Source organism: Oncorhynchus kisutch, linkage group LG25, assembly GCF_002021735.2.
Source record: "Oncorhynchus kisutch isolate 150728-3 linkage group LG25, Okis_V2, whole genome shotgun sequence".
Taxonomy (NCBI): Eukaryota; Metazoa; Chordata; class Actinopteri; order Salmoniformes; family Salmonidae; genus Oncorhynchus; species Oncorhynchus kisutch.
Window position 1 is genome coordinate 15,440,007 of NC_034198.2, and position 18,849 is coordinate 15,458,855.

General features: G+C 45.9%; 1 protein-coding gene across 2 annotated transcripts; it reads left to right on the forward strand.

Annotated features, from left to right (window-relative positions):
• The first annotated feature begins 2,564 nt into the window (after positions 1 to 2,564).
• On the forward strand, positions 2,565 to 11,309 carry LOC109870410 (alpha-synuclein). Of its 2 annotated transcripts, XM_020460911.2 has the most exons (6): positions 2,565 to 3,104; positions 7,197 to 7,238; positions 7,310 to 7,401; positions 8,166 to 8,189; positions 9,016 to 9,054; positions 9,166 to 11,309. In XM_020460911.2, exons 1-6 carry the CDS (start codon positions 2,984 to 2,986, stop codon positions 9,184 to 9,186), a joined length of 339 nt encoding a protein of 112 aa, XP_020316500.1. In that variant the 5' UTR covers positions 2,565 to 2,983; the 3' UTR covers positions 9,187 to 11,309. The 2 variants fall into 2 exon arrangements, with proteins under 2 accessions (XP_020316500.1, XP_020316501.1); XM_020460912.2 differs by lacking the exon at positions 8,166 to 8,189 and having other exon boundaries at positions 2,609 to 3,104.
• Positions 11,310 to 18,849: the final 7,540 nt, after the last annotated feature.

Here is an 18,849-nt window from a genome sequence, read left to right on the forward strand (position 1 = left end):
ATTTCAATTAACAAATCAGTTGTGTTGTGACATGTAAGGGTGATATACAGAATATAGCCCTATTTGGTAAAAGACCGAGTCTATATTATGTCAAAAACAGCTCAAATAAGCAAAGACATGAAGGTCAGTCAATCCAGAACATTTCAAGAACTTTGAAAGTTTTTCAAGTGCAGTCACATAAACCATCAAGCTCTGATGAAACTGGCTCTCGTAAAGACCGCCACAGGGAAGGAAGACACAGTTACCTCTGCTGCAGAGGATAAGTTCATTAGATTTAACTGCACCTCAGATTGCTGCCCAAAGAAATGCTTCACAGAGTTCAAGTAACAGACACATCTCAACATCTGTTGAGGGGACTGTATGAATCAGGCCTTCATGGTTGAATTGCTCCAAAGAAACCACCACTAAAGGACATCAAAAAGAAGAAGATGCTTGCTTGGTTAAGAAACATGAGTAATGGACATGAGTCCAAAATTGAGATTCTTGTCTTTTTGAGATGCAGAGTAAGTGAACTGTGGTAAATCATATTGATTGGACATGTTTTGGAAAGGCACACACCTGTCTGTCTATAGAAGTTGAGAGACGACAGTACATGTCAGAGCAACAAAAAAAACAAGCCATGAAGTTGAAGGAATTGTCCATAGTGCCGAGACAGGATTCTGTTAAGGCACAGATCTGGGGTTGGGTACCAAAAAATGTCTGCATTATTGAAGGTCCCCAAGAACACAGTGGCCGCCATCATTCTTAAATGGAAGACTTTTGGAACGACCAAGACTCTTCCTATAGCTGGCCGCCCGGCCAAACTGAGCAATCAGGGGAGAAGGGCCTTGGTCAGGGAGGTGACCAAGAATCCAATAGTCACTCTGACAAAGCTCCAGAGTTCCTCTGTGGAGATGGAAGAACCTTCCAGAAGGACAACCATCTCTGCAGCACTCCACTAATCAGGCCTTTATGGTAGAGTGGCCAGACGGAAGCCACTCCCCAGTGAAAGGCACATGACAGACAACTTGAAGTTTGCCGAAAAGCACCTAAAGGACTCTCAGGCCATGAGAAACAAGATTCTCTGGTCTGATGAAAGCAAGATTGAACTCTTTGGCCTGAATGCCAAGTGTCACGTCTGGTGGAAACCCTCCTCCATCCCTATGGTGAAGCCTGGTGGTGGCAGCTTTGGAGATGTTTTCAGCAGCAGGGAATGGGAGACTAGTCAGGATTGAAGGAAAGATAAAAGTAGCAAAGTACAGAGAGATCCTTGATGAAAACCTGGTCCAGAGCGCTCAGGACCTCAGACTGGGGTAAAGGTTCACCTTCCAACAGGACAACAACCCTAAACACAGCCAAGACAACGCAGGAGTGGCTTTGACACAAGTCTCTGAATGTCCTTGAGTGGCCCAGCCAGAGACCGGACTTGAACCTGATCAAACATCTCTGGAGGGACCTGAAAATAGCTGTGCAACGATGCTCCCAATCCAACCTGACAGAGCTTGAGATGGAAGAAACTCCCAAAATACAGGTGTACCAAGCTTGTAGCGTCATACCCAAGAAGGGTCGAGGCTGTAACCGCTGCCAAAGGTGCTTCAAGAAAGTGCTGAGTAAAGGGTCTGAATACTTATGTAAATGTAATTTCATTGTTTTTATATATTATATATTTGCAAACAATCCTAAAAAACCTGTTCTTGCTTTGTCATTATGGGGTATTGTGTGTTGATTGATGAGGGGGAAAAAATATTTAATCAATTTTAGAATAAAGCTGTAACAAAAAGTCAAGGGGTCTGAATACTTTCCGAATGCATTGTATGTTAGGGTGGAGAAAGAGTTGTAGGAGATGAAAGCGGGAGACAGGACAAGTGATGATGTTGCATCTTCAAACTTGGCTGGGAAAGTCCTTAGTGTCCTTTTTTTTGGGGGGGGGGGGGGTCGATTCCATGGATCTGCTGTGTCATGATGCAGTGTGTATTATGGTCACTGGAGGGAGTGTCTCAACCACAGACACGTTCTGCGGGTTGAATCTAGATAGATTTAAGAGAACAGCTCATAAGGGGGGGTGGGTTAAAGAGGGGGTGCAGGGGTGTGTCAGCATTCTTCACACAACCCAGAGAAAGAAACGGACCAAGCTAATGACTATGGTCCATTTCTCACTTCTTCAAAGTGTGCACTCATTTACCCCCCATGCATGGATTTAAAAGGATTGAACTGGACCCTCTTTGATTAGAGTGGTGTAAGGCAGCTTCCACCATGTCTTTGCCCCCCCCCCCCCCCCCCCCGGATATGAGGAATATGGTGGTAGCTGAGTGAGGTCAGAGGTGATGTCACTGCACACTGTAGATTCAGCTAATAATATGACAATATAACTGATCAATAAAACTGAAGAATCATCGTGAATATTTTATTCTCTGTTCAGAACCCCAGCAATCTCAACAATCTCTCCAATCTATTTGTTTTTTCATCAAATGCATTTCTTATCAGTTTCTTCACATAAAACGTATCTCAGACAGATCAACCTGCGCATTAAATATGGAGTCAGCCAGCTTGAGGTCGCACTTCGGGAGAGAGAGAGGGGGGGGGGGGGGGGGGGGGGGGGTTGGCTGCAGCGTGACTTAAATATGCTGCAGCATCCAGCAGGTTGTGTCTTTCTGTCTCTCGTTCTCTCCATCGCACGCACGCCTGCTCTCTCTTTATTTCTCTCTTCCTCTCTCCTCTCTCTGCTCGGTCGCTCGCTCCTCTTCTCTCTCAGTCTGCATCCTGTAGCCCTGCTGTGCAGTCCTCTCTCCTTCTTTCGCTCTCTACATCGCTCTCTCTGCAGCGCTATTGGAGAAGAAGTCACTGACACACACACACAATCTCTTCCTCACACACAGTCTCTTCCTCACACACACACACACACACACACACACACAACTTCGTCTCTCTCACACACTCTGTGCGACCAGCCCAGCCAGCAGGCCCGTTTCGGAGCAGGGGAGCCCAGTAGAGACCTAATCCCAGGATGGATGTACTGATGAGAGGGTTCAGCATGGCTAAGGAGGGGGTGGTGGCCGCAGCAGAGAAGACTAAGGCTGGGGTGGAGGGGGCAGCCGCCAAGACCAAGGAGGGGGTCATGTATGTAGGTAAGTGTTTGTGTGTGTGTGTCTGTGTGTGTGCTTAAAAGGGCTCCCGTGGGTGCACCAGTCTGGGACAGTTACAGTGAGAAGTGAGAAGAAGGGGAGGTGGTTGCCAAGGAGCAGAGGCAGAATACTGCAGAACTGGTGCAGAGAGAGAGAGGGAGAGAGAGTGAGGAGGAGGAGAGGGGGAAGAAAGAGAGAGAGCTGGGGTGTGGTGGAGACAAGGATGGAGGAAAGAGTAGATGGAGAGATAGGAAGGCATTGAGTGAGGGAATCAGAGAAAGAGAGGAGGATCGAGAAAAATAAATTAGCAGAGAGTGATGAGCAAAACGATGAGGAAAAATGAGTGGATGAGAGGAAGAGAGAAAATGGGAGGGAACTAGACGAGAGGAGCAGAGAGAGGGAAAGATGTAGTGTGACATTGGGGGATAGTGTGGCGGCACTGCAGCAGTTCACAAGAGCGCTATAACATGTTATAATCAAGATAAGACCATGCCATGGCTGCTACCACCAGGTCATTAGATAGGGTCCAGTACTGTGAGAGGGAATTCTGTGAGGGGATTCACCAGTGTGTGTGAGTGTATTTGTGCGTCAGAGCTCAAGGTTAGCCTGTGTGAGGGCCAAAGGGTTTGGGGTAGGAACAGGGTATGCATGCTGGCACGCACACAAATGTGCACACACACACGCACGCACGCATGCGCACACACACACACACATATACACACACACACACCCGTCATTCTGACAGTTACAGCTAACACTGCAGAATATCAAGACAGACAGAAAAACGTGATGTGTGTTTTTGTATTATTTGTGGCTGGGGGGCGGGGCATCAGGGACATGGAGCACTGCAGCAATCCTCTCTCTTCGCCCCCGTGTGTGTTGTGTGGTGTGTATGCGCATGCGTGTGTGTCCTCACGTGCTGCTGGCTAGTGTGTGACCGTTGATGACTAACTACCTTCCTCCCCCTTCAGAGTGTATGCCCTTTACAACTAGGGAACAGAGAGAGGGAGTGATGGGGAGAGACAAAGAGAGAGGGAGAGGGGGGGGGGCAATCTTTAATGGCTCAATTCAACATTCATTCATAGCCAAATCAATGCCTATTTACAATTAAAAGGGAGAGAGAGATACACAGAGAGAGAGAGAGGGGGGGGGGTGTTATGTCATAGAGCTAGCAGCTTAAAGATCAACAGATGGAGAAAGAGAGGGAGCGAGATGGATAAAGCCAGAGTAGGGGATAGAGAGGGGAATGGCGATGGTGGATAGAGGTAGAGGATAGAGAGGTGGAAAAAGAGGAGCTGTAGTTAGAGAAAGAGAGAGAAATGTATTCAGTGGATTGTAGAGGCTCAATGTCCCTGATCGCCTACTGCATCTAATCTATCAACTGAGACTTCATGACCTCCGCAGAGTGTGTGTGTGAATGTGTGTGTGTGTTAGCCCATTAAAGGAGCAGAGCCGGTCCAATCGGAACGAATCACGTGTGGATTATTACTTCTATCACAAAATGCAAAAGCAGAATGCACCTCCTCGCTAACAAGGTCGTCCACACAGAGCTTACTGGAGCAGAAGTGTGCGTGTGTCGGTGTGTGTGTTCTGTCCTATGGAGCATACGGCCGTTTCACAGGTCATTGGCTGAAGAGGAGCGCTCTCTCTCTCTCTCTCTCTCTCTCTCTCAGGGGTAAACCCGGCTGCTAAACCTTACAGCTAAAACACTGCATTTGGTCCTTGGCCTGGATAGTGTAGACAGACAGACAGGTCCTACGCACATACAGACAGACACACACGCAGTCGGATATGCTAGATAGAGGCCGTACCCAGGAGGGGTGCTCCTCTGACTCAGAGAAGGAAGCTGTGTCATAGCCACGCTGCAAATGGGTGTGTGTATTGGTGTATGTCTGCTGCAGTACTGCGCAGCTCGGCACGTGGCTCACAGACTACGGGGAGCGTGCAGAGAGAGAGAGAAAGAGAGAGAAATAGACCGAGGTGGAACGAGAGGGGAGAGAAAAAAGAGGAAGCGAAATGGAGGAGGAAGCGAGGCATCTGCAGTTCTGAGACTGTGGAGGAGAGAGAAAGGGGGGGCGAGAGATAGAGATAAAGCGAGAGTGTGCATCTCCAATGAACTGTGTGCTATGGAAACGTCTGTCATGTATGTGAAAGAGATATATCATTATTCTGGTTTTGTGCTGGATTTGCTCATGCATCATCCCTATAGGCTCCCTTTCTCTCTATACCCCTCCCACTCTCTCTATACCCCCTCCCTCTCTCTTTTTCCCTCTATCCAGCTGGTTGCATAACTACTATTTAATCAGCCTAGGAACCTTTCATACTGTAGCATCAGAGAAACACTGTCTATGGAGGAGCGTACTTAGAAGATAATATCATCCATTTGGATTTTACAGAGTGTGACATACAGTATACTGCTGAATTCTACACTGCCACCTGCAGTGCTCTCCCTGCTACTACAACGTCACCCAATAAATGAGCAAAAAAAAAGAAACGTCCTCTCACTGTCAACTGCGTTTATTTTCAGCAAACGTATTATTATATTTTGTATGAACATAACAAAATTCAAAAACTGAGACATAAACTGAACAAGTTCCACAGATATGTGACTAAAATAAATAGAATAATGTGTCCCTGAACAAAGGGGGGGGGGGGTCAAAATCAAAAGTAATAGTCAGTATCTGGTGTGGCCACCAGCTGCATTAAGTATTGCAGTGCATCTCCTCCTCATGGACTGCATCCGATTTGCCAGTTCTTGCTGTTACCCAACTCTTCCACCAAGGCACATGCAAGTTCCCGGACATTTCTGGGGGGAATGGCCCTAGCCCTTAGACGTGAGATCCGGGCTCTTCGCTGGCCATGGAAGAACACTGATATTCCTGTCTTGCAGGAAATCACGCACAGAATGAGCAGTATGGCTGGTGGCATTGTCATACTGGAGGGTCAATTCAGGATGAGCCTGCAGGAAGGGCAAAACATGAGGGAGGAGGATGTCTTCCCTGTAATGCACAGCATTGAGATTGCCTGCAATGACAACAAGCTCAGTCAGATGATGCTGTGACACACCGCCCCAGACCATGACGGACCCTCCACTTCCAAATCGATCACGCTCCAGAGTACAGGCCTCGGTGTAACGCTCATTCCTTCGACGATAAACGCGAATCCGACCATCACTCCTGGTCAGACAAAACCGCGACTCGTCAGTGAAGAGCACTTTTTGCCAGTCCTGTCTGGTCCAGCGACGGTGGGTTTGTGTCCATAGGGGACGTTGTTGCTGGTGATGTCTGGAGAGGACCTGCCTTACAACAGGCCTACAAGCCCTCAGTCCAGCCTCTCTCAGCCTGTTGCGGACAGTCTGAGCACTGATAGAGGGATTGTGCGTTCCTGGTGTAACTTAGGCAGTTGTTGTTGCCATCCTGTACTTGTCCCGCAGGTGTGATGTTCGGATGTACCGATCCTGTGCAGGTGTTTTTACACGTGGTCTGCCACCACGAGAACAGCTGTCCTGTCTCCCTGTAGTGCTGTCTTAGGCGTCTCACAGTATGGACATTGCAATTTATTGCCCTGGCCACCTCTGCAGTCCTCATGCCTCCTTGCACATTCACCCTGATGAGCAGGGACCCTGGGCATCTTTCTTTTGGTGTTTTCAGAGTCAGTAGAAAGGCCTCTTTAGTGTCCTAAGTTTTCATAACTGTGACCTTAATTGCCTAGCGTCTGTAAGCTGTTAGTGTCTTAACGACCGTTCCACAGGTGCATGTCCATTAATTGTTTATGGTTCATTGAACAAGCATGGGAAACAGTGTTTAAACCCTTTACAATGAAGATCTGTGAAGTCTTTTGGATTTTTACGATTTATCTTTGAAAGACAGGGTCCTAAAAAAGGGAAGTTTCTTTTTTGCTTTTTTGAGTTTACATTACTAAACGGTCACAACAGATTTCTGTTTGCTGGACTCCTTCATTAACACAGTACTTCTTAGGCTGCGTTTATATAGTTAATCACAAAACTGATCCCTGATCATGTTTCATGGCATCCATTGCAATGTGATTGCAATGTATTGATCTGTTGACATGTTGTGATGTCTCGCCTGTCCTCAGGTTCAAAGACAAAGGAGGGAATGGACGCAGGAGTAAACAAAGGTGAGACACACACACATTCTTGTGGGATCGGATTGATTTTTTTAACTGACTGATCGATCTCTTTGTGTCAGTTGCTAACCGCGACCAGGCAAACATCGTCGGGGACCCCACTGCTGCCGGAGCTGACCTCTCGCAGGGTGGCATGGAGAACACCGGACAGGCGGTGAGTTACCATAACAACAGATGAAAGAATGATTGATCAATTAGTGACTGACAGGTCAATGTGAACAAGAATATTCAAGTGATCAACATACTAATAACTAGATACCAAACTTGACATTGTCATTCAGGTAGCCTATGAAAGCCCAGGCTTCTGGCATCGTGAGACCTTCAATCAGGTGGCACAGCACCCTTTTTAAACGATTACAATAGAATAAGAAATACAACTAGGTTGAGCAACAACATGACTGCAGCATCAACAATCATAACAGTGTCTAAATCCTTCAGTTGGGCTCAGACAGTAGTGCTTTTGCCTGCGAACAGTCTGCTGCTTGACCACATGGTGGCGCTATTTAATACAGTACAGCAGCACAGAGACAGACAGGAATGACAGCTCCTCTAATAGCCAGTGGTTCAGAGGTCCAGGCAGATTAGGTTTGACGGTAAGGCCTATAACTCACTCCATATTCCCAATATGAAGAGGTCTGTATTTTTCTGCTGTGTTGTGAATCGTGTGTGTGTGTGTGCGAAGGTGTGTTTTACTTTGTGTGTTGGCACCTTTCTGTGTGTGGCAGCCAGTTTCGATTTCCTACTGTTGTGATCCTGCTATGCTGTTGTGTTGCGATGCTATTGTGTGTGCTGAGAGTGTTGATATTGTGTGTTGATATAGCTTCTATTTTGTGCAATTGTAGCAGTGCTGTGTTGGCGTTGTGCTGCTAACCCTTTGTTGTTATTGTTGTGTTTGTTTCCGCTACGTTCCATTGGTAGGAGGAGCCTCAGCCTGTATACGAGGTGCCTATTGGGCAGGAGAGAGAAGGGGGGGGGGTGTTCAGAGGTTATAGGTTATGGCGGGGTGGCTGGCTAGGGAATGCTGCATGATTCCGCCTAACATAGATCATCCCTAAGTGCACATATCATTCCTAAGGGGGCTTTGAAACACTGACTGCCTAGTTTGCTGTTAGGACCTGGGGTTACATTCTAAACCTGTTTTAACCCTCTCCTAACCCTCTCCTAACCCTCTCCATAACCATGTCTAACTGTGTTCTACTTCAGCTAGGTGTAATATAGATAATGACGCTGTATCTCTGGTGTAGCATATGGACATGCACTTACTCTGAATGGATCCCTCTGGTTAGGGTGCACAGAAAAAGTGTAACAGAGTTTGTTCCTGTGCCATGCTAACGACTGCCGACAAAAAGAATGGCTTTGGTTGGTTGGGGCAACATTACTTCAGGTCTCAAGGAGGGCGCCATCACATCTACTCTGCTAGCTATGGAATGCTAACATCCGCCTCATTAGACACTTCAGCTCAGAGACTGGGACTGAGTGGCCCTGTATCATACTTAACCCTGTCATAAGCATGACATAAGGGATAATGTGCTTGATGTAGCTGTAACCTACTGGGTTTGAAGCCACGGCGTCTGCACGCCGCACGATTGCGCTAGCCCAACGCACCAAAGCCTAGGTACCAGGTCTAGGAGCCAACACAAGTCTTCAGGTCTCAGGCAAGGTTACTCATCACATGAACATGGTTCACTGCTTGAGACCCTAGACCTCTCATGTCATCCCACCTTCCCTTTCTTCCTTCCCTACTCTTACGTAAACTCTCTCTCTGTAGGCGGAATATGGAGGAATGGAGCAGGGAGGAGAAGGAGAGGTAAGTGACAACGAACCACACGTTTTCTGTTACTTTCTTTATGCATAAGATGGTGATATCATGACATGATTGTTGATACTCCCTCTCTCGCTCACTCTCACTCACTCGCAGGGCTCTCAGGGCGGCTACTAGTCATTCCAGGGATCTCTTCTCCCCAGCCTTCCGTTTGGTCGCTCGCTACCCTCACCCTGCTGTTCCAGACTTCCAGATGTTCTACTTCTTTTTTTGTGACTTTATGGAACCAAAACCGATACAGACTCTTCCAGATACCCCCTTTGCCCTCCCTGATACCCTCTGTTGCTCCTAGCAGCCCCCTTCTGGCCCCCCTCTCCTGTATAGCTCCCTGCCTTTGTGTCGTTGTCGTCATGTTGTTCGCCCTAGTGTTATGTTCTCCCTATCGCCACCCAGTACTCTATCAAGAGGCCTGCACACACACACACACACACACACACACACACACACACACACACACACACACACACACACACACACACACACACACACACACACACACACACACACGTACACACACAGCAACAATACACACACGTACACACACACACACACACACACACACACACACACACACACACACACACACACACACACACACACACACACACACACACGAGAGCTGTGATGATTATTCAGGACTACAGAACCACAGAGAGATGTATCGTAGTTTGGATGCTTGTGTGTGTCTCTGTTAGACGTGTCAGGTAGTAGGCCAGTTCAGGGGTGTTCTGTCCATGAGATGCTGCTGTAGGGACATGTGCAATGAATTAGAGAGTGTGTGTGTGTGTTGAAGTGTGTTTGGTCGCACATGTAACAGGGTCATATTAAAACCAATTAACTAGCCGGCTTATATTTTTGCACTTGTTAAGTCAAGGGGTCTTAGGCATAGTTTACTGGTCTGTAACCTGATTTGATGTGTGCATCGATATGAGAAGGAAGCGTATGTGACCAGGTGTTGAATGTACGTGCGAACAGGAGACAGCCACCTTACCTTAAGTCCAGGGCCAGCTCCTTCTTGACCTCTTGACCAGTCAGTCCAAGTGGATTATTACTTGTTCATATGGTGAAACATAAATATGTACAAAAACGAAACAAGAAAAAGGCATCCCCAAATAAAGAAGTTAACTAACACAAAGAAACAAACAAAAGGCCGGCAGAGAGGCTTCTGGCCTCCTCTCTTTCTCCCAGACAGCCAATCACCCCAATTGGCTGCACCTGATGTTCTTTTCAAGGCTTAGCTCAGCACCTAGACCTGCCAGCTGCCACCTGGGGGTGTAGTGTGGGTGTATCCTAGATAGTGTGTTGCCTAACTGTGTGTTAACACCACACTACCCGGCATATCAAAACAATATGTCTTGAGACACGCCAGAAAGCAATACACATGTACTGTTAGTGTGTGTGAAAGGAAGAACGCCCCTGCCACCACTGGGAATCACATAACAGCAGAAGATATCAGTATACACAATACACTACAGTGGTTTTGGTCTAGCCTGGGTTTAGTCTGGCTCTAGATATGGCCTGGGTCGACTGGCAGAGTTGGAAGGGAGAAAAGCAGAAAGTGATTCAGAATGATGATTACTTGTGAAAATATGTTGTTGCCATAGTAATACCAAGCAATAGTCAGACAGATAGGTAGAATAGATGAGCATTACGCACAGGGAATGCTGGGAAATGTATATTCCAAATCGATTTTTGATTCCCACAAAAAAATAGCAAATTTTCTACTGTCATTGGTCAACTGCTCCTGTTGTCAACCATCTCAGCCACTCAGAGGCTTCCTCTGCCCTGTCACTCAGTGTGTCCCGCCCTTCCCTGTGTCAGCAAGTAACGTAAGAGACTAAAACAGATCTGCCAGGTGCAGGTACAAAGTGTGTGTCTGTGTCTGTGTGTGTGTGTGTCTGTTACATATACAGCAGGTCAGTCCAGCATCAGTGTCTGTATTATAGAGCAGGTATGTGTGTATTATTACTTTGAGGTCAATGGAAACTGATTACTGCATGTTGCCTTATCCAGCACTCTTATATTCACACATCACACACACACACACACACACACACACACACACACACACACACACACACACACACACAAACCCACAATCCATACACACAGTACACTCATCAAACACACAGAAATAATACACAAACACACTCACACCTTGTTTAAGTTGGCATCGAAGCAGACTTGCTGATTTTATAAACAGTACCAGTGAATTAAAGACAGTTTTGTTGAAATCCAAACTTGTGCCAATCTTCATTTTCCCTTTTGAGTTATTACTTATTATGCAGTTTATAACAGTATGTATGGCCTACAGTATGTTACCATGGGGATGATGTGGTGCCATCCTGGATATTTTCTATGCTCTCTGCAAGTCTTAGCAATGTTTGTTGTGTGTGTGTGTGTGTGTGTGTGTGTGTGTGTGTGTGTGTGTGTGTGTGTGTGTGTGTGTGTGTGTGTGTGTGTGTGTGTGTGTGTGTGTGTGTGTGTGTGTGTGTGTGTGTGTGTGTGTGTGTGTGTGTGTGTGTTTGTGTGTGTGTGTGTGTGTGTGTTTGTGTGTGTGTGTGTGTTTCTTTAACTATCCTTGTGGGTACCAGAATTCCTCACAAGGATAGTATAACAAGGAAAATTAGGTGGTAGGGACCTTTTGTTCAGAACAGAGGAAACAAGGCTGCGTCAGGGGGACTTCAACGGATAGCGAGAGTGATGAGGTCGACGGTGAGTCATCCACTATTGAAGGTCGAGGCCCTACCCGGAAGTGGGTTGAAAAATATGAGATATTGACTGTATATGAACTGGGTAAAAACGTTCTGGGTAAAAACCCTTCTGTCAAACGAAATGACAATAGTCGCTCCAGTCTATCCCGAGTACGGGAATTCCTCTGCATTATGTCAGAGGGCAAGGACTGTGTTCCCTGGCTAATTATAGACGTGTGTCTGAGTGGTATAGCCAACGTGAAGACCGTGGTTTGGCACCCTCCACGTTAAAAATCTATCGGGCCGATGTCCGATGTTTTCTGAAGTATCTTCTGCCGTTCCAACCGATGAGTCTGTGGGCTACAGCCAGTGGGATTAGAAAGGTGTTACTCTGCTTGGCAAAGATGGAGCGGCAGACCCAGACAGCGCACAGGGCAAAATTTTGCAAACGTTGTAGAGACGTTTCGGCATTGGAAGTAAAGTGACCTTCGGTACACTTCGACGAAGCGTTGCTACAATGAACTTTAATCAAGGGTCGGTTACAGACCGCAGAGCCGTGGCCGACCATATGTGTCACTCCCTGGAAACGCAGGCACGGCACTACCGGTCCCACAATTTAACTCACAACGTCACAAATTGAGGGACAAATCAATCCATGATTCACTGATGAATAAAGTACATTTCTTTGAAATTCACCCTTGTCTTTGTGTGTCATTTGGTCATGGTTGAGAATGTATGGAGGCCTGGAGGTCTGAATAACCAGGGTGTTATAGGGTACCAGATGCACCGAGCTGAAGTGACAGGCCGAGAGAGAGGGCGGGCAGCCCGGCAGGCAGGGCAGGGCAGGGCAGGGCAGGGCAAGGCAAGGAGAGTATGCCCAGAGTCATGGAGATCTGGAGACACCTGATAATTTGTTCAATCACCACAGCTTTCTCTGGAGTGACTTTGTAATTTTTCAGCATAGCTCTGTCATTGAATTACATTGGGTTCCCAGGTGCCCTTGGTGGGGGGGGGGCAGCTTGTATATAGAGCCCTATTCCAGCCCTGGGGGCTCCAGGAGCCATCCCCCCATCGACACCTGGTAACCTGTTCAATCACCAGGTATACAGCTGAACATAGAGTCCAACTTCTCTCTCATTGCACTGTCATTGACTTACATTTTGTTCCCAGGTGCTGGTGGTTAAACATGTCTTAAAACTTCTCAGGGCTGCAATCCCGTTAACGGGATGATATGACAACAGCCAGTGAAAGTGCAGGGCGCCAAATTCAAAACAACAGAAATCTCATAATTAAAATTCCTCAAACATACATGTATCCTATATCGTTTTAAAGGTAGTCTTGTTGTTAATCCCACCACAGTGTCCGATTTCAAATATGCTTTACAGCGAAAGCACCACAAATGATTATGTTAGGTCATCACCAAGCCACAGAAAAACACAGCCATTTTTCCAGCCAAAGAGAGGAGTCACAAAAAGCACAAATACAGATCAAATGAATCACTAACCTTTGATGATCTTCATCAGATGACACTCATAGGACTTCATGTTACACAAGACATGTATGTTTTGTTTGATAAAGTTCATATTTATATAAAAAATCTGAGTTTACATTGGCGCGTTATGTTCACTAGTTCCAAAAACATCCAGTGATTTTGCATAGCCACATCGATTCAACAGAAATACTCATCATAAATGTAGATGATAATACAAGTTATACACATGGAATTATAGATATGCCTCTCCCTAATGCAACCGCTGTGTCAGATTGTTTTAAAAACTTTACGGAAAAAGCAAACTATGCAATAATCTGAGACGGCGCTCAGAAGATTAATCAAATTAGCCGCCATGTTGGAGTCAAAAGAAACCAGAAATTACATGATAAATATTCCCTTACCTTTGATGATCTTCATCAGAATGCACTCACAGGAATCGCAGTTCCACAATAAATGCTTGATTTGTTCGATAATGTCCATTATTTATGTCCAAGTAGCTACTTTTGTTAGTGTTAGGTACACATATCATGTACACGCTCATGCGTTTGGACAAAAACTTCGGACAAAAACTTCAAAAAGTTATATTACAGGTCGAATAAACATTTCAAACTAAGTATAGAATCAATCATTAGGATGTTTTTATCATAAATCTTCAATAAAGTTCCAACCGGAGAATTCCTTTGTGTCTACAGAAGCAACGGAACGCAAGTCGATATCATGTGGAATGCGAGTGACCAGGAAATGGCTCTCTGCCAGTAATCTGACTCATTCAGCTCTTATTCAGTCCCACAACACAGTAGAAGCCTCATTCAAGTTTCTAAAGACAGTTGACATCGAGTGGAAGCCATAGGAAGTGCAACTTCATTCATATCCCAATGTGAATTCAATAGGGCCTGGGTTGAAAATATACCAACCTCAGATTTCTCACATCCTGTTTGGATTTCTTCTCAGGTTTTTGCCTGACATATGAGTTCCGTTATACTCACAGACATCATTCAAACAGTTTTAGAAACTTCAGAGTGCGTTCTATCCAATAGTAATAATAATATGCATATATTAGCAACTCAAATCAAATCAAAATCAAATTTATTTATATAGCCCTTTGTACATCAGCTGATATCTCAAAGTGCTGTACAGAAACCCAGCCTAAAACCCAAAACAGCAAGCAATGCAGGTGTAGAAGCACGGTGGCTAGGAAAAACTCCCTAGAAAGGCCAATACCTAGGAAGAAACCTAGAGAGGAACCAGGCTATGTGGGGTGGCCAGTCCTCTTCTGGCTGTGCCGGGTGGAGATTATAACAGAACATGGCCAAGATGTTCAAATGTTCATAAATGACCAGCATGGTCGAATAATAATAAGGCAGAACAGTTGAAACTAGAGCAGCAGCACAGTCAGGTGGAAGTTGAAACTGGAGCAGCAGCATGGCCAGGTGGACTGGGGACAGCAAGGAGTCATCATGTCAGGTAGTCCTGGGGCATGGTCCTAGGGCTCAGGTCAGTTGAAACTGGAACAGCAGCATGGCCAGGTGGACTGGGGACAGCAAGGAGTCATCATGTCAGGTTGTCCTGGGGCATGGTCCTAGGGCTCAGGTCCTCCGAGAGAGAGAAAGAAAGAGAGAAGGAGAGAATTAGAGAACGCACACTTAGATTCACACAGGACACCGAATAGGACAGGAGAAGTACTCCAGATATAACAAACTGACCCCAGCCCCCGACCCATAAACTACTGCAGCATAAATACTGGAGGCTGAGACAGGAGGGGTCAGGAGACACTGTGGCCCCATCCGAGGACACCCCCGGACAGGGCCAAACAGGAAGGATATAACCCCACCCACTTTGCCAAAGCACAGCCCCCACACCACTAGAGGGATATCTTCAACCACCAACTTACCATCCTGAGACAAGGCTGAGTATAGCCCACAAAGATCTCCGCCACGGCACAACCCAAGGGGGGGGCGCCAACCCAGACAGGATGACCACAACAGTGAATAAACCCACTCAGGTGACGCACCCCCTCCAGGGACGGCATGAGAGAGCCCCAGCAAGCCAGTGACTCAGCCCCTGTAATAGGGTTAGAGGCAGAGAATCCCAGTGGAAAGCGGGGAACCGGCCAGGCAGAGACAGCAAGGGCGGTTCGTTGCTCCAGAGCCTTTCCGTTCACCTTCCCACTCCTGGGCCAGACTACACTCAATCATATGACCCACTGAAGAGATGAGTCTTCAGTAAAGACTTAAAGGTTGAGACCGAGTTTGCGTCTCTGACATGGGTAGGCAGACCGTTCCATAAAAATGGAGCTCTATAGGAGAAAGCCCTGCCTCCAGCTGTTTGCTTAGAAATTCTAGGGACAATTAGGAGGCCTGCGTCTTGTGACCGTAGCGTACGTGTAGGTATGTACGGCAGGACCAAATCAGAGAGATAGGTAGGAGCAAGCCCATGTAATGCTTTGTAGGTTAGCAGTAAAACCTTGAAATCAGCCCTTGCTTTGACAGGAAGCCAGTGTAGAGAGGCTAGCACTGGAGTAATATGATCAAATTTTTGGGTTCTAGTCAGGATTCTAGCAGCCGTATTTAGCACTAACTGAAGTTTATTTAGTGCTTTATCCGGGTAGCCGGAAAATAGAGCATTGCAGTAGTCTAACCTAGAAGTGACAAAAGCATGGATAAATTTTTCTGCATCATTTTTGGACAGAAAGTTTCTGATTTTTGCAATGTTACGTAGATGGAAAAAAGCTGTCCTCGAAATGGTCTTGATATGTTCTTCAAAAGAGAGATCAGGGTCCAGAGTAACGCAGAGGTCCTTCACAGTTTTATTTGAGACGACTGTACAACCATTAAGATTAATTGTCAGATTCAACAGAAGATCTCTTTGTTTCTTGGGACCTAGAACAAGCATCTCTGTTTTGTCCGAGTTTAATAGTAGAAAGTTTGCAGCCATCCACTTCCTTATGTCTGAAACACATGCTTCTAGCGAGGGCAATTTTGGGGCTTCACCATGTTTCATTGAAATGTACAGCTGTGTGTCATCCGCATAGCAGTGAAAGTTTACATTATGTTTTCGAATAACATCCCCAAGAGGTAAAATATATAGTGAAAACAATAGTGGTCCTAAAACGGAACCTTGAGGAACACCGAAATTTACAGTTGATTTGTCAGAGGACAAACCATTCACAGAGACAAACTGATATCTTTCCGACAGATAAGATCTAAACCAGGCCAGAACATGTCCGTGTAGACCAATTTGGGTTTCCAATCTCTCCAAAAGAATGTGGTGATCGATGGTATCAAAAGCAGCACTAAGGTCTAGGAGCACGAGGACAGATGCAGAGCCTCGGTCCGATGCCATTAAAATGTCATTTACCACCTTCACAAGTGCCGTCTCAGTGCTATGATGGGGTCTAAAACCAGACTGAAGCATTTCGTATACATTGTTTGTCTTCAGGAAGGCAGTGAGTTGCTGCGCAACAGCCTTCTCTAAAATTTTTGAGAGGAATGGAAGATTCGATATAGGCCGATAGTTTTTTATATTTTCTGGGTCAAGGTTTGGCTTTTTCAAGAGAGGCTTTATTACTGCCACTTTTAGTGAGTTTGGTACACATCCAGTGGATAGAGAGCCGTTTATTATGTTCAACATAGGAGGGCCAAGCACAGGAAGCAGCTCTTTCAGTAGTTTAGTTGGAATAGGGTCCAGTATGCAGCTTGAAGGTTTAGAGGCCATGATTATTTTCATCATTGTGTCAAGAGATATAGTACTAAAACACGTCTCTCTTGATCCTAGGTCCTGGCAGAGTTGTGCAGACTCAGGACAACTGAGGTTTGGAGGAATACGCAGGTTTAAAGAGGAGTCCGTAATTTGCTTTCTAATAATCATAATCTTTTCCTCAAAGAAGTTCATGAATTTATCACTGCTAAAGTGAAAGTCACCCTCTCTTGGGGAATGCTGCTTTTTAGTTAGCTTTGCGACAGTATCAAAAAGGAATTTCGGATTGTTCTTATTTTCCTCAATTAAGTTAGAAAAATAGGATGATCGAGCAGCAGTAAGGGCTCTACGGTACTGCACGGTACCGTCCTTCCAAGCTAGTCGGAAGACTTCCAGTTTGGTGTGGCGCCATTTCCGTTCCAATTTTCTGGAAGCTTGCTTCAGAGGTCGGGTATTTTCTGTGTACCAGGGAGCTAGTTTCTTATGATAATTTTTTTTGGTTTTTATGGGTGCAACTGCATCTAGGGTATTGCGCAAGGTTAAATTGAGATCCTCAGTTAGGTGGTTAACTGATTTTTGTCCTCTGACGTCCTTGGGTAGGCAGAGGGAGTCTGGAAGGGCATCAAGGAATCTTTGTGTTGTCTGTGAATTTATAGCACGACTTTTGATGTTCCTTGGTTGGGGTCTGAGCAGATTATTTGTTGCAATTGCAAACGTAATAAAATGGTGGTCCGATAGTCCAGGATTATGAGGAAAAACATTAAGATCCACCACATTTATTCCATGGGACAAAACTAGGTCCAGCATATGACTGTGACAGTGAGTGGGTCCAGAGACATGTTGGACAAAACCCACTGAGTCGATGATGGCTCCGAAAGCCTTTTGGAGTGGGTCTGTGGACTTTTCCATGTGAATATTAAAGTCACCAAAGATTAGAATATTATCTGCTATGACTACAAGGTCCGATAGGAATTCAGGGAACTCAGTTAGAAACGCTGTATATGGCCCAGGAGGCCTGTAAACAGTAGCTATAAAAAGTGATTGAGTAGGCTGCATAGATTTCATGACTAGAAGCTCAAAAGACGAAAACGTCATTTTTTTTTTTGTAAATTGAAATTTGCTATCGTAAATGTTAGCAACACCTCCGCCTTTGCGGGATGCACGGGGGATATGGTCACTAGTGTAGCCAGGCTTAAGCCATGTTTCAGTCAGGCCAATCACATCAAGATTATGATCAGTGATTAGTTCATTGACTATAATTGCCTTTGAAGTAAGGGATCTAACATTAAGTAGCCCTATTTTGAGATGTGAGGTATCATGATCTCTTTCAGTAATGACAGGAATGGAGGTGGTCTTTATCCTAGTGAGATTGCTAAGGCGAACACCGCCATGTTTAGTTTTGCCCAACCTAGGTCGAGGCACAGACACGGTCTCAATGGTGATAGCTGAGCTGACTACACTGACTGTGCTAGTGGCAGACTCCACTATGCTGGCAGGCTGGCTAAGAGCCTGCTGCCTGGCCTTCACCCTATTTCATTGTGGAGCTAGAGGAGTTAGAGCCCTGTCTATGTTGGTAGATAAGATGAGAGCACCCCTCCAGCTAGGATGGAGTCCGTCACTCCTCAGCAGGTCAGGCTTGGTCCTGTTTGTGGGTGAGTCCCAGAAAGAGGGCCAATTATCTACAAATTCTAACTTTTGGGAGGGGCAGAAAACAGTTTTCAACCAGCGATTGAGTTGTGAGACTCTGCTGTAGAGCTCATCACTCCCCCTAACTGGGAGGGGGCCAGAGACAATTACTCGATGCCGACACATCTTTCTAGCTGATATGCACGCAGAAGCTATGTTGCGCTTAGTGATCTCTGACTGTTTCATCCTAACATCGTTGGTGCCGACGTGGAT

What these genes read in the sequence shown, in the direction of transcription:
- LOC109870410 (XM_020460911.2), top strand. Translation starts at nt 2,984, where the DNA reads ATGGATGTACTGATGAGAGGGTTCAGCATGGCTAAGGAGGGGGTGGTG. An exon ending in GGACGCAGGAGTAAACAAAG is followed by an intron (nt 7,239 to 7,309) that starts GTGAGACACACA and finishes TCTTTGTGTCAG; the next exon opens with TTGCTAACCGCGACCAGGCA. An exon ending in AGCCTCAGCCTGTATACGAG is followed by an intron (nt 8,190 to 9,015) that starts GTGCCTATTGGG and finishes CTCTCTCTGTAG; the next exon opens with GCGGAATATGGAGGAATGGA.